At 31.7% G+C, this 17,185-nt stretch overlaps 1 protein-coding gene across 1 annotated transcript in view; it reads right to left on the bottom strand.

Annotated features, from left to right (window-relative positions):
• Window positions 1–13,193: 13,193 nt before the first annotated feature.
• Window positions 13,194–17,185, bottom strand: part of Dus1 (Dihydrouridine synthase 1) — an 83,907-nt gene continuing 79,915 nt past the window's right edge. The window contains exon 11 of the mRNA XM_085822329.1: window positions 13,194–15,927. Coding sequence (XP_085678455.1) covers window positions 15,794–15,927 — 134 coding nt within the window. The 3' untranslated portion in view covers window positions 13,194–15,793. The remainder of the gene's footprint in view (window positions 15,928–17,185) is intronic.

Here is a 17,185-nt window from a genome sequence, read left to right as displayed (position 1 = left end):
TCAAAAGAATGCAAGCTTTGAAGGAAGAAAACACAAGATTCATTGTAACGCTTCCAGTCCCTTTCAGCTTAATAAAAATAAAACTTTACACTTGAATTTTCTTGATTCACAACTGTTATTAAATGCATAATATTCGAGGCTAATTGTAGCTTGAGTCATTTTCTCGATGTAAAGAGCGATAATATGCCGTGAACATCGATCCAAATATCAATGCGTGATAAGAAATCGCGAAAGTGAAATGTCGGCGATTAATTAAACTCATCAAGAAAAAGCACTATGAGATTTTCTGCTATTACGCCATACATTTATAACTGCGAAACAAATGCAAATTAAAACGTAAACAGCATACGCTCACATGCACAAAGATCACAAGAGCAATAGGAGCTCATTCGTCCATTTTCGAAACCCCTCCCTCAGTGGCAACGCTGATGGGCACGTGTGAAATATGTGCTTGGAAGAGCAATTAATGTCGTTGTGGCATTTTGCGCTGGTTCACCATAAACGGCGTTTCACTTTTCAGAATGTTGCCACCAAATATCAGAGCCCAGCATTATATTTAAAGAAATTAAATAACGAAGAATTTGCATGATTGTATGTATGTTTCTCGCATTATGAAAAACCAACGGCACCTAGAGACATCAAATCTTGAATAACGTAGTCCACCATTCGAATACAGGGAATCTGGAAGCCCAAATTTGGAATCTGGAATTTTCTTTATTATCTATTTCACATTTTGTAAAACTTAATGAATTTTTTATTAACAAACTCAACAATTTCAAAGCGAGCAACGGCAACACTGTACAGAAAAAAAAAAAAAAAAAAAATTACCTCTAGCGTGCGAGACTGTATCGGAAATTCTAAAGATATGCCGTTTTAAAAGCCTTTTGCGATATTGCTTTTGAATTGAATTTTATGGTTTAAGTGCGAAGAACATGATATTTAATAAATAAAAGTAACACACAAAACCTTAAAAAAAACGCCCCTTTGGGCGTAATATGAAATCTGAAAGCTTTCCGATTTTTATTATTATTACTGCATGAAAAATTCGAGGGATTCGAGAAACTTTTAGGATTTGAATTTAATATTTATCCTATCGCAAACAAAAATAAAGGCTTCAAACACTACACTTTTATATTTCTTTGCTGTTTCCAGACTTTCAGGCAGAATGAAACAGAAATTTTAGTTCGGTATGCAAAAAATACAAAAGCAGCGCACTAGAGTCTACTAACAACGCAGAACGATAAAACAACAGTATACTAATAATAACTTTATTTGAATATCATTCCGTGTACGAAACATAACGGCTTTTATGTTTTCCTAAAATGCCCAGATCAGCTTGCTTTTAGAGAATCAGCAGCTCTAGCCCCATTCGATCCGGAAATCCTTTCGCAATTCGGCATAACGTCATCTATCTACGTATACACACTATCTAGCTAAATTGCGTTTGAGACGGTGTTCTGTATTCAAGCTAATGCAGGTAAGGTACACCAGTGCAAACTATTTGGGTCATTAGCGTGTATAGAGATATGCCCATTCAATTGGAGATGAGAACCAGTATATTCCACTTAATTCAGGAAATGCAATAGCTGGCAAGACAATGACTCTTACTGACAGAAGCGGCGTTGCATGATCAGCGATGTGTAATACATCATCCATCAGGTTGGAGGGGCTTTACTCATTCGGCAATTTAGGTATTATCCCGCTTCCTGGCTGATGCCTGCGGAACCGCTCCATATTGATCCCCTACAAGACTGACTACGTAAACTCTATAAGCAGACTTCCCACACTAACGTTAGGTATAGGATCTCAAGAACAGGTTCTGTAATTAATGGTGAGTCAGATGTATGCTTCATAGACCGCAACTGATAAGATGAGCTCTTACTTTCAAACTGGGTTCATTCTTGGAGAAAGCAATATTGGTTCATATTGCTTGACTTCATTCATTCCTGAGTTCATATTATCAGCAAAGCAGTAATTTTATCCAGGGAAAAAAGGAAAAATTATCGAGGCGATCGCTGAATCACGGGACAAATTACTAAATTTCTCAACCTAGGATTTGCATTAATAGTTTGTAGGTCAAGTAAATTTATTTACTCTAGCGTTTCAAAAATGGAAATCTACAAAATATGAAGGAGCAATAAAAATTATCAATGTGTAACTAAACAAGCATTGTATCATCTATTCGTGTTATGAGAGGTATTTTTTACACGAGTGGGGATTTTCGTTGAAGTTAATGGCGTTTCGAAACGCATTAGATTTTACTCACACAGCTTTGCATTTCTATGCAGTATTTGCAGACCATTAACAAACACCCTTTTTTTTTTTAATTAGAAAACTATCATTCCTTATAGATACTATTAAGTTACAGACAGATAATAAACGCCGAATTTATAATACACATAAAAATGACCTCTTTCCACAAATGATGATTACCAGATCACCCTCTTCTCTTCATGCATTTTAGATCCCTTAACATTCCCCTTTTTGTCTTTTTCGGTAAAAAGCCGAATAGAAGACTGCTGAATACTGATTTTCGACTCATTCAAATGCCAATGAGCGGGCTGGTTACATGGGCATTTCCATAATTTTTCCCTATGCAGTGTCTATAGAGATGAATTCCCTTAAAAATTCTTCCTCGAACTTACATATACATATAATATTTATTTATTTCGAGTCTGCTTGGTTATGGAAAAACACTAACGGCTCTTCTTACAGAGAACTCTTCGTCTAAGGCTTTCTAAAGGAAACTGGTTCGTATTTCTGTTACACGTGGGGAATGCCGCGCAATAGATTGCTTCAATCCGTTCCCCAAAATTTAAATCCGGGTGGAACTGCAAATATTCTACTCTCTTAACTACACGATCGTTAAGCTATTTGTGGCTTGGTTTCATTTATATGATTACGGCAAAGCACTCAAGGGTTATTTGCCTAAGGGAAGAGATGCCTTCGTGAAGGTCGTTCTAAGAGAAACTAGCTTGCATACGCATTACGCATGGGGAAAACCACGAAAACGTTCATGCAGCCAGCTCATTCGCCAAGATTCGAACCTCGGACTAAACTACCAGTATTTAGCGACTTCACCACTCGGCATTTAGGCTCAGAATACCATGTTTCGTATCTTGTACATTTATATTTCATTTGCTACTTCTATTTGCATAATTTGCTAACTTAAAACAGTTTCTATATTTGCCCATTAAGTATTTTAGATATTACATAGATGCTGGACTTTTTAAATAAAAAAAAAATTCACTTTTAACTAACCTCGAAACAAATATTGCTTCATCATTCCATAAGACAGACAGTGTATATATTGACTGCAAAATGCAGTCGTACATACTTAATAAAAATTTTTGCTTTTCTAAATAGCATAGATATTTATTATTTAGCACTATCTAAATGCATAAAAATATACGTTCAATTATTATATAAGAGAAAATTAAAGTAATAATATATTTTGCCATTAAAACTACTATTGCTGACAAGCTTGAAACATATAGCATTTACATAAATAATCAATTAAAAGGAATTAATATTATTTATTTAAATGTTATTAGTCTGCAATTATAAACCTTTTATAAAATTATTTTTAAACTAAGCTAAAAATCCTCGCTATAAAGAAAAGAGCAATAGTTGTTTCCAATTCATAGTTTTATTTTCTCAAAAACTTTATGTCCTTTAAATTCTTGATAAAGTTTAACTCTTATATCATTTTTTCAATACTGTTACTAGAGAAACCCACCTGAGCAAATTAGAAAAATATTATTGAATAGAAATATTTTTTCTCTCTTTTCCTTTTAATCGATTTCGGAGCAAAAGTATTTAATTTTTTAAGGTAAGTGTCATGGGAAACATACGCGAAAGGCTTTAAGAAAATCTTCCAGACTTTTCAACTTAGTAGTTACAAAGAAAAGTTAAAAAATAAAACTCTTCGTAATGCATCAATCTTACTGAAGATGATACAAATCTTCTTATCCTAAAAAAAAAAAAAAAAAAAAAAAAAAAAAACATAAAATTTGATAGATAGTGTATTTTTAATACGCTGTCTTTTGGGCTGCAATGGTCCATATTTCTTCCTGTATCTAAATAAAAGTGAATCGGTTAACAGTGATAAATGTACTTACTGCCAAAAGCTGACTCGAGCTAAAAGTTAATGTAAAAGAAAACCTGGCATAGTGAAACAAAAATGCATTACTTCCAAACTTCTAAAGTTTTTATTTTACTTTTTATATTTACTAAATAAACACACGAGGAAAAATACTGAAGGTAATTTACATAATTTTGTACAAGATAATTTGAGGAATATACTGATAAACAGTGGGAATCGTTCCCAAATTTCTTTCACCTAGGAATTAAAACAAACTTCGAAAATTATACTAGCTTGTTTTATACGAAGTTTTTATATGAGGATAAATCGACAAGCAAGGGGTTAAAATAGTAAATTGTTAAGTTTATGAAATATTAGTACAGGTGACAAATAATTGCCTCTCAAATACTCCAAAATCAATAACGATTCATTAAAACTCCAAGTTGTTTCATAAAACACACTTATTAGACGTAAGCACATCGAAACTCAATATGTGCATCTTTAAATATCACAAAAAGATGCCTTCTCTTCTTATAACTCAAAAACACAGCATAAATATATTACTCTTAAAATTAAAAAGAATACAGAACAGTCTTAGCAATATTTTACTGTTGCTAGAACCTGAAAACCTAACTACTAAAAAATCGCACAATTACAAATGCGTCAAAAATGAAATTCAGCACACATTATTCAAAGATAAAATATAAACAAAATAATAACTTACGTTTGTAACTATTTGAAAGCTACAATTTTTCACAACAGGTGTGGTTATATATTTTCATTTTTTTATAATTTTCATGTTTTATATTGTTGGATAACAGTTTATATATATTAACTATTGCTTTTGGGTCTTATTTGATTGCAATTTTACATATATTATGTACTTTGCATAATTAATTAGCATGTTAATTATTTAGTTGGTTTACATCTGTAGTATGTAAGTATCTGTTGAAATAATGTAAATAGCACAAAGAAATGACGACGTTTATTTGAACAAATGATTGGCAACTTGTTAAACTCTCCCACATCTTCATGGTAGTCAAAAATTTCTCACCGTATCTGACGACTTTTGGGAAACTTCCAAAAACAGATTTTTCCACGCGTAAACATTTTATATAACTATACTAAATTTTTTTCAGTTTCAATTTCGCCCCTATTGAAAAATGTGGGGGAAAAAAGGCTCAAGATTATGGTAGTAAATTTAGTCAGTTTGCAATCTGAAGTTCTATTGTATTCTGGCCCTCACTACGTTGGAAACGAAATGGCCAAGGTCCGTTTCCAAAATTTAACATGTCGGACAGATACGTCTGTGCCTGCAGAAACGAAGGTTCACTTAATCACTTTGCTTGCCATTGCTCGCTAATGGCAGCAAATCATCTGCGTCTTCCTACCAACAAGGATGAGGCAGGGATATAAGATAACAACGTTGAGGCAGGGATTCTCAACTAAAGGAGGGATTTCAGTTTCAGGGGGATAATGCGGTCAGTCTTTTATTTACCTATTAAATATTTAGTTTTAGTTCATGAGTATAAAAATTTACTTTTATTCAAGTTTTGATATTTATCAATTATCTCAAAACTTTAATTTACAAAACACATTAAAAAAATTAACTAAATTTAAATAAATGTACATGTATTTTTTAAGTTTTGGAAATGGGAGGGGGTATTGTCTAGTAAAGGTGAAAGGGGTGCATGCGGCAAGAAAGACTGATCTAAGGTTCATAATCACCAACCGAATGGCAATTAACAGAAACTCCAGAATGAAAAAATTCATAGCAGCAACGAGACAAGATATCAGTCAACAGCACTAAGCAAATCAGGGACACACACTGAGCTACACATGTATCCAGCAAGCAGACAATTAATATAACAAAAACTATGTGTGATCATAACTAGTATGTACTTGAAACTATGAACCTAAATACTTTCAACCTTTTTTAATTTAGTTTCAGTTTAATTTTTGTATTAATTTTAGTTTAATTAACATTATGTATGTTATACTCTAAACTTACATTTTTAGTTAGAAAGTTCACTTAAGGTTTATAAGACGAAACTGTTTATTATGCACTGAAATATCATCTGTAATGTATCACTAACGTACTTTTCAGCCCTGGTCTGACCCTCTCTTTCGAACTCAAGAATTCTGCTTTAACTAATTTGCATTCTGATGGAAGCCAACGAAATTAGAAGTGAAAATTAATTACAAAATAATAAGATAGTTTATTATCATAAAGCCTGCAACTAAGCAAAGTAAATATTTCTGTATATAGAAAGATTCAAGAAAATGCAATTCACAAACTCTTCAGAACTAGTCGAAACTCCAATTAAGTGCCCGGCTGAGATTAGCTCTTGAAAATTTGTTTACTTCTCCTTTTCGAGGCCCACCAGCGGCCTAGCGGTAAACTAGCGCTGAACACTGGTAGTTCGGTCCGAGGTTCGAATCCCGCGAACGGGCTGGCTGCATGGGCGTTTTCGTGGTTTTCCCAATGTGTAACGTGTATACGAGCCAGTTTCCCTTAAAAAGGTCCTCCACGAAGGCATCCCTTCCCTTAGGCAGATAGCAGTAGTGTGCTTTGCCATAATTAAATACACACACCATCTCCTTTTTGATCACAGGATTCATAATCTATAAGGCCAAATTTTAACTCTTTTTTGGGCTGACTTGTGAATGTCAACCAATAATGGGAAGACATGCTATGACTTCCTCAAGAATTAAAATCAGACACTCGATTTTCAAGAGTCAGTCAAACCAGGAATTTCATTTATAGGTTCAACAACAAAATTGGAGTGCTAAAGTTCGGTTTTCATCTTAAGATAGAGATAATTTTTTTTAACTAACCTCATGCCTTAAAAACATCCATCTCTGTGCTAGGTCATTAGGCATGAGGTTAGTTCAAATCAAAAATTTAATTCAAATTTTCACAAATGGATAGCGTTGCATTCGTCAAAATATATAAAGATGAAGTGCAACTGAGAACTGAGAGCTGCTGCATTATTAGTAGTACATCTCGCGAACAATTGCTGAAGAATCTTAATTTTTCTCATCAAGTGTGATACTAACAGCACCATCAGTCGATGAAAATTTCAATTAAAATTTGTTACACTTTGATATGCAAATATGTTGATTTTATATAATTTTTTGAGAAAGTTATGGGACACTGTTAAGGAAAATAACATACCCACCTTCACGGTATGATAATGTGCTGCCTTCTTAGACATTTCCTGAAAACGATACGCCATCAAAAATTGTTTGTCCCAATTTGTGCATAAAAGTTTCATAAATCTTTCTTAAAAAGACAACTACAAACTTATTAATGATTATGAATGTTAATTTACATAGAACAAAAATATTAATCTTTAAATGGACAACTTTCACTAAGTACTTTCTATTTAATTTCTTCTTATAAAACAAAGCATGATTAAAACAGGCATGGAAAAGTGATCTAAATCTGTGGATTCCAATTTAAATACAGAACTGTTGCAGTTTTATTCTCACATAACCTGCATGCTGCCACTGGAACCTGAGTTTCACGGTCTACAGTCGCCTGAACGCTTCAGGAAATAAGGCTGTATACCAGGTGACCCGCTGTTTGCGTCCTGCTCACTACAGCACACAAGCATGGTGCATACGACATGCGTCTTGGACCACACTTGGAGCATGATGCTTTAGAAAAATGAGTCCAGATTCAACCTGGATGCTGACTTTTGACGTACCAGTATCTGGAGTCTGGAACACGATACCATATACCATACCTCTTCAGGGAAAAGAATCATTACAACGGTAGAGGTGTAATGGTTTGAGCAGCATTATGCTGGACAGCTGCACACCCCTGTATCTGTTAAACAAAGGGTCCAAGATCTTAGAGCCCTGTTTGACTTTTCTGGGGCACTGTTAGTTCTAGGTTCTTGTTAATGGTCGACTACGCTCATCTAGATAAGGCTCATCTGGTCGACGATTGCCTTGAAAGTGTGGATATTCACATCTTGGATTGGACAGCTAAATCTCCAAACTTTAACCCTACAAAGCAGTATGTCTGGGATGCTCTTGGGAGGGTAGTTTCCACTTGCTGTTCCCCTCTGAGAATTTCCCGGAGTTAAAAACCGCTTTGTTGCATGAGTGGGATCGACTGCCACAAGGAACTGCCTCCCACCCAGTTCATGCTTCGCGACCTGTACGGCTGTGAGAGGGAAACATACCCGCCATATTAGAGTCATTTCAATATCACAACGTGGATTTTGGATATCCCTATGAGCTTTACTGAAAATCATGTGTACATAAAATTACTTTTGAATCTGAAAAAAAAAGAGAGAGGGAGACTCATACAGGTAGTGCATATACACCTTTTCAATGCGAAATCTCCCGACGCTTCGTTTATGGATTAAGGCTCGTTTCCACTACTGCGTACGAACGCGTTGCGTCAATTGAAGACACGCCTACGGCATCCGTACAAGCGTTTCCACTGCTGCGTATCCGTAAAATATTTTCATTTTCCGCCGCTAGGTGTCACTGTAATATTTTGGCGCCAAACAAGCAGTTCGCGAGTTAATGACGCTGAACATCTGAATTTTTCCCGCTTTGTTTTGGATTTGATATGGATCCTGACGTAAAACGCAGAAAAGTTTTGTTTACTAAATTTCATGTTATTGGAAATTTTTATTTCTGCTTATGAATTGCGAAAGTAAAGTACGCTAGCAATTTTTACATAAGTAAAGTTATAATGCATATTATGAACATCCCTAATTCCATAGAAGCTTGAGTAAATTTAAAAAAAAAAAATTTGTGTTTCTAGAAGCCTTAAATATTATGAAATAATATATATAATATTAAAACTAAAATGTACTGTTAGTGAAAAAGTAAACAAATAAATAAATAAAATAAAAAAGTTAAAGGAATTAAAAAATAGTTGGTACTTTAAAAGTACAGAGTAACTGTAAAGAAAGGTTCACAAAATTTACGCAAAATTTGCTATGCTTGTATACCGCTGACTTCAGGGTCATAGCTGGATAATTTATTAGAAATCTCGTTTGTTTTAAAATGCACTATGGGCAGTTATATTTTATGCATAATCCATAAAATATTATTTTTAATTTAAACATTTTTAATTCATATCTCTTTTTATTAAAGTTATAAAAATAAGATTTTTCTCTTTATATATACACACATTAGGTAAAGAAAATGGAAATATTTAATTAATTAATTCCTGCGCTTCTGCTGGAGAGGACTGAATTTAAAAGCAATTATTATAGTAATTTTTTGTTAAAAAAATGTTTAGGGCATTAATACTGTCTCATGTTAATTGGAAGGAAAGTTTAGAGTCGTAAACATCCCAAAGTCTGAGCAGATGTATATACATTCACATAAAAGTGAAACGAAAATATATATATATACTATATATGCAGGGTTTCAAAATAAATTAAATTTAAATAATTCTCTTGCGCCATTGCTACAAGGAATGAAATTTGAATTTAACAAACATTTTCTATTCGTAAAAAGCAAATTAAAAGTTAATTAAATTTAAATGAAATTTAATGCAAACAAATAAAGGATTAATTATTGCTGCGAACTAATATACAATATCATTTTAATTCTGAGAGCATATGTAAATCAAGTGCAAGTATCAAAATCCATGAATAAATATATATTTCCAAAAATTTATTTATCCTATTATTCACATATGCATTTTTATAAATTTTTTAGGATTAAATCTATCCTATTATTCATTTATGCATTTTTATAATTTTTGTAGGATTAATAATCTATCCCATTATTCACTTATGCATTTTTATAAATTTTTTAGGATTAAATTTTTGGAATTATATATTTATTCATGGACTTTGATACTTGCACTTGATTTACATATGCTCTCAGAATTTAAATGATATTGTAGATTAGTTCGCAGCAATATTTAATCATTTCTTTGTTTGCATTAAATTTCATTTAAATTTAATTCACTTTAAATTTGCTTTTTACGAATAGAGAATGTTTGTTAAATTCAAATATATATGTACAGGATATGCTTTAAATTAGTATTATATAATTTTCAAACTTTTTTGCAGGAAAAATTTAAATAAATAAGAGCATAAATAAAACAATATATTTAATGCATATAATAATAGAACTAAATTATAAAACACGAATATAGATCAAATTGGAATAAAAAGGTAAGAAAGTTGCAGACAGGGTGAAAAAAGCGTATGGGATTCGAACTCACGACTCCAAAAATATGAACATCCTTACCATCAGCTCTACCACTAAGCTAGGATTGCACATAAGTCGCATGCATATTTTGGCTTATATACATTATCAACTAAATCAATTCTTAAAACAAGTTTTTTTGGTACTATTTCAGTGTGCTATCGTCTGAAAAATTTACCAGAATTTGTTCTTTAGCTTCTAGTACATTTTTTACAAAAATCATTATCTTTTAAAGTGGCGTTCGGATTGAAGTTAAACGGGCTGCTAAAAATATATTTCATGTGCTTACAAATATATGTTATCCAAAAAGATATATTTATAAAGGGAAATACAAATTTAACATACTCTTCAATGAACTGGAGTATTTAAAAGGCTATCAAATTTAATTTATAATTAACGTTTTTAGTTTTTAACCTGTTTCAAAAGAAAAAAATAGCAAATCTTTTAATCTTATCTAATTTGCTATAGCAGTTTGATACAGTCAGACATTCATTTTCATTAAAGCTAAATGAGTATGCAGAACTAAAAAATGATTATCAGAACAAGTTTTGCTATTTCATGGATTTGGAATTATAATTTTTGCCACTGATTTTCTTGAACTGAATTTCCTGAACGAACAAGTACTGTAGTTGCAGTTATCTTGTTTTTCTTATCTTTTTTTAACTAAATTCAGCTGATTGCTGTCATTTTCAGCACCCAGATTTCTCGCTATAATGTTAGTTCAGAAATAAGCATTTTTTAGCAAAACATTCTTTCCCTATTAGCGAGCGTTCATCGCTACTTCTGCCGCCATTAATTTTTAGTCACTGCACCTGATTGCTCCTTTTTTACCACGTGACCCCAACGCATCCGCAGACATACGGATAGAAGTTGACCATTGTTGAACTCCATCCGTATGTCATCCGTCACCGCACACCGACCGGATTGCAGATGCCAATCAAAGTGAATTCGCTCGCTGATTGGAGAAACGCACCGCAACGCATACGCAGCAGTGGAAACGGGCCTTTATTGTACCGCGGGTCTCTTGAAAAGTGCTCTTTCTAAATGCACACTCACCATGACTGATGGAATTTGTAGCAAAAGGTGAATGGAAATCAATATAGCTCTGGAAATTTTAATAAAAGTTCTTCTATCATAGAAATTAACGATGCAGAATTGTAGTCCAAAAAAAAAAAAAAGCTTATCAAGAGGAACATTTAAAAAAAAAATTATTTTTACGTTTTAAATATTTATTAAACGGCCCTGAAATAGTTCTCGAAATGTGTAAATACTCTCTGTATCTTGAGTATACGTCAAAATCGCATTAACCTGGAATAGAAAAAATGTGTTAAGTTACCAAGATTAAAAAAGTATATATAATTTAAATAATCCTAAATACTGTTGTAATTAAAAGGGGGAAAAAAACAAATGTTACAATGGCTCACATTTGTTTTCAGACACTTGTGCTTTTCAATTTTATTCACAAATATCAGTTAATAAATATGAATAAAATGACTTTATAATAAATAAATGTTTTTATTCCATATATATTGTCAATCCCTTTTTATTAAACTTGCTTGTTTTCAAAAAAATTGTTCATAAGTGTTTTGGGAAATAGAATAATTTATTCTAAAAGTTTTGAAAATGAGCTTACATGAGTATTTGGACATTTTGAATAAGCAGCTTATATTCAAAATAAACATTTGAAATAATGGGTCATTCAATATTTTGTTGGCTATTCTTTTGCTAAAATTACGCCTTTTCTGAAGATTAAACTGATTTTTCCAAGTCAATATTCCATTTTGGTCCATTCCTCCATAAAATTTGCTTTTAAGAACTTTTAAAGAAATATCATGCTTCCTTATTCTTTCCTCCATCTCACTCTATACATGTTTAACAGTTTACATATTTTAAATCAGAAGAATAGGGAGGAGTTTTGATAACCTCAGGAGACCTGTATTATAACCACACACCAACATTTGGGCCTTTATGTTTAGTGTTGTGAAATTGATATTTTTTAATGTATTTTACAGTCTCTTAACATTACACATCTTACAAACAACAAAACAGCACAGCCCTCCCCCCCAAAAAAAAAAAAAATTTAAATGTTTCTAGTATATAATAAAGTAAATATGTCAATGTTTCCATGGGAAAGGAAGTTTTACAAATACTCCTTTCTCTCCTAAAATGGAAATAAATTTTCCTGCCCTGCTTTCAGTCCACAACTGGTGGCTGGACTGTTAACTGATCCTTACTACTACATTTTTGACTTTATTCCTCAAGTTCTTCTACTGACTCCTATTGCATCACTTGATCTGATAAAAATCATCTTACCAGCATCATTCCTGTCTTTTTCTGGGCACTAGAACTGATTTCACCAGGATCCAATAATGTTATTTCTTTTTCAGTAGAATCATCTCAATTTTATATTTTTATATTCATTAGAGATCATTGATGAAATTATGATTAACACTTATGAGCTTTAAACTTCTACCGTACCTTACAAATGAAAGCTGATGCACTAAAAACTATCATGGAGAGGGGGGGGGGACTTTTTTAGCTTCTTCGCATATCAATCTCGAAAGATTTTCTAACAATGCACAAATAATCTGTGCAGCAGGTAATTGGCCATTTGTTGAATTTTCAATGAGAAGCCACATTCACACAGCTAAAAAAAGGTCTACCAAATAAAATGAACATGGATATAAATGACTTCCAAAAATGTAGTTTAACAGACAAAAGTTTATGCAAGACATTATTTAAAAAGTTTTAGTCATATTTTAATTTACATGGGTTACAAAATGTACAATAAATTTTTGAAACTCATCTTGCATGCATTTTCACTTTTGCCAATTAATTTCCACATTCAAAGCTCACCACTTGTTGAATGATATGATATACTTTACTAAATATACATGAGAAAAGAAAATAAACATAAACCAAAAGAATTTTATTATTATAGACACATAAATATTACTATGCTGACTTTTTAACCCTCTATCTACATATTAATAGATGTCAGTATGTGTATAAATGGGAAAATCATGAAAAATTTATTAAATGCAGGATTTTATATAATATACAGTATAATCAATTCTAAGTCCAGTTTGAATACTTTGCTAATGATATCTTGGTAGATGACAGAATTATGAGTCATAATTCCCAAACAGTCACAAATAAAACCATAAAATTTTACAGCAATATTTCTTATAAGGTCTTGCAAACATTACTTTATGAAGTTTCACACATTCACAATACAGAAAAGTAAAGAAAGGATTAGCTTTTAAGAAAAATTCAAAACTGACTCCATTAAAAATTGACTAACTAGTTGAATCTAATTTAAAATCGTATATGTTCGTCAATTATTTTCATTTTGTTGTTAAACAGTATTTATTCAATTTTCTCACTACCAAGCAGCATATTTATTTTACTTATCAAATACATTTATTTTTCTGGAATCAATTCTGTGAGACAAATTTGTTTAGAATTCAAGAACTGTTTAAAACTTTCTTATTCTACTATATCTGAGAAGATGAAACAATATATTATTAAGCATAGAAAATAGTACAATTATGCTACACTAGTCATATCCTACAGCTGAAACAGCACTAGTTCCATGAAAATTATTTTTAAATGCAATAAAAACTATTAAGAAATCAAATGACATATTAACATTTGCAATTACATGAAAATTCATTTGAACTTGTTTATAAATCAAATTATACAATAGTTCTACTAGAATTATTTATTTGTACTTCTTAGAAACTGAGGAATAAATGCAGATACACAGGAAAGATTTCAAATTGTCAAAATCTATGAACAAACTTTTTTACACTTTCTCATGAACAATCTAAAATGTTACTTTAAAACAAAAACAGAAATAAATATATAAATGCACATTTTTCAGTTGTAAATAAAATTAAGCTGTCAACATATTTTAAATACCGAATGCAGAAAAATATGATTAGAAAAGGCTGTATTTTTATTATAGAATGAGGTTTAGAGAGAGAGTCATTATGTTATTTTGAAGCTGGAAACACTAAAAATGACTTGGACCTCTCAAATACGTGCCGAGTGTGCTAACCATTAAACCACGAAGGTGAAAAGGAAAGTGACCATTACACTACGACGGTGAAGAAAATACCTTATGGGCTACACAGAGAACAGAATATCAGATTCACCTTTCATATATAATGAACATCTGTGAAGTCTTTTTTATGGCCTTTTAGATTTAACATTCAAATTTTAATTGACTGAGTAAACAACATGCAAAAACAACTATAAAACATAAATTACCAATTTTAGCATCATAAGTGTGTATGTGTCTTTTTGTATTCCCTTTTTAGTCTAAAGAGGCAATTTCCCCTGAAGGACTATAAATTTCGTTTTGGCATTTTGCATTGAAAACTTTAAAAGGCTGTATCACTTTACAAACCATTGCCACCATATATTATCACCCTGTCTTACATTTAAAGTAATAAAATCATGAAGAATCTGTATCATGAAGAATAAATGTATGTATGTTTCTCGCATTGTGATAAAATAATGGTACCTAGAGCCATCAAAATTTGAATAACATAATCTTCCATAGAATATGGGCCTGTGGAAGTCCTAATTTGAATTTGAAATTTGTTTTATTATTGATTTCAGATTTTGTAACACTTCAACGAATTTTTTATTAAAAAAACTAAATGATTTCAAAGCGAGCAATAGCAACACTATACGGAAAAATAACATTTTTATCTCCAGCGTGCGACTCTGTAAGGGAAATTCTAAAAATATACTCATTTTAAAATTAATTTGTGAAATTGCCGTTGAACTGAATTTTATAGTTTGAGTATGTAGAATATGATATTTAATAAATAAAGGTAACACACAAAACGTTAAAAAAACGCCCCTTTAGAACCTTTCAGAATTTTTGTTTTATTTTGTTTAATGCGAATAAGTTATTTCTACTTATTCATGCTAAACATTCTGTACAAAGCAATACAAAGTGAATAATGCTGGGGAAAAAAATCTGATCAAAGCATGCGTAAAATATAACAGCAAAATTAATTTCTCAAATAAGAGTATACAGAAACTGCTGCTTGAATGATAATGGCATTTAAGATAATGGCTCCAATTAGCACATATTAAAAAATACCTGCTACTTCTGGTGTTACAATTTTGTTACTTCTACAATGTATGTACTCTTTCATTAAAGTAAAAACTTGGTATAAAAATACATATTCCTATATAATGTAAGCATATGCCCATATAATGTAAGCATTATGCATCATATCATATGATACCATTGTGATGCAAGTTGTTTTTTTGAATGCTATTATTTTTTCTAATTTTATTTAAAACTATCAGGTTACAAACTGCAAGAGCTCCCCCACTACAAAGTGATAATCTTTTTAATGCAAAACAGTTAAATTTAATACAGGACAATCAATTTTAAAGATGCATTTATAAAATAGTTATCAAGTCTTTTAATAACATTTTGTCTTAATAAAATAAAGCATATCAAAAACAGAATCAAACACAATTTAGTCATAAATGTGCTACTGTAACAGCTCCTTGGCAATCATCTTTACTTCTGGAAATATCCATATCCTTATTTATTGTGATACCATCATTATTCATATGATTTGATGATTTGTTTTTATTAAAGGAAAATCGATGTCCTAGGAAATAAACAAAATATTCAAAAATTATAAAATGGCCATATGAAGATACAAAAGAATGAAAATGTAAAGAATTCTCAGTTAAGGATATTTAAATGCCTAAAACAATGATTATGAGTATTTTTTACTGACTCTGTAAGTCTAACATGTATATTTTATGATATTTTAGTTATGTAATATATGATAATCCAAACAAAATTAGCAAACATGATGCCATACAAATTATACTTTGAAAAAAATCTCTATAACCACACTCAAAAAGCAATAAAAGTAACAGATTTGTAGCTATAAAACTTGGAGTAAAATATAGGCAAGAAAATATAGCTCCTCCTCCATCTAACAAAATGTCTACTTAAGACAACTTGCCATTCAATCTTCAACAAAATTTTTCAGTAAAGTTAGTGGAGAATTTCTCAAAGCTTTTCCAAACATCTCTGATAACCACAGTACATTCACCACTGATCTCAAAAATCACTCAGTTGAGCATTACCTCATCAATGCACAACACAAAACACTAATTAAAGTTGAAATTGGAGGACTACCTATCGACATGGACACCACAGAAATTAGTGACATTCTCACAGACCTAGGCTACACAGTTCACAAAGTAGTTCAAATGACACGAATACCTACATGCCAACCCACTTTCTCAAGCACATCTCTTCCCTACACCCAATATCCACACAATTTATCATATCATACATTTCTCACTGTTCATAATGCAAATACAAAAATACATAAATAAAAACCTTATCCCACAGTGTCATAACTGCCAAAAATGGCATCACTCGTCCGAAAATTGTTTTCTAGTACAGCGCTGCGTGAAATGTGCAGGAGATCACAAAACTACACTTTGCCACAAAAAAGGATTTATAGAAAACCCAGTCTGTGTAAACTGTAGTAATTCTCACCCAGCTTCTTATCGTGCATGTTTAAAATTCCCCAAACCTAGAACAACTAACTCAAATCAACCCATAAAATCTTACTCCGAAGCAATCTCAAATATTTCACAGAAACCAAAATCTCAGCAGCCAGAAGCCAATTCAAATCAGCCTAACCTTACCCCCACCACATTCAAATCATATCACGCACAAAATTCTCCAAGTAACTCTCCTTCAGCCTTCCTTGAATTCTTCAATACGATCAAAGAACTTGCATCAATTTTTAGCATACAATTTTCTAAATTAATCAACCAAAAACTAAGTGAGCTCTGAAATGCAAACACAATTATGGAAAAAGTGTACATATTATTCTTAAT

Source organism: Stegodyphus dumicola, chromosome 8 (assembly GCF_044657685.1).
Source record: "Stegodyphus dumicola isolate Sdum_Otavi_A_Nest chromosome 8, ASM4465768v1".
Taxonomy (NCBI): Eukaryota; Metazoa; Arthropoda; class Arachnida; order Araneae; family Eresidae; genus Stegodyphus; species Stegodyphus dumicola.
Note: the sequence above shows the minus strand (reverse complement) of the source record. Positions and strands in the feature narration are given on the sequence as shown.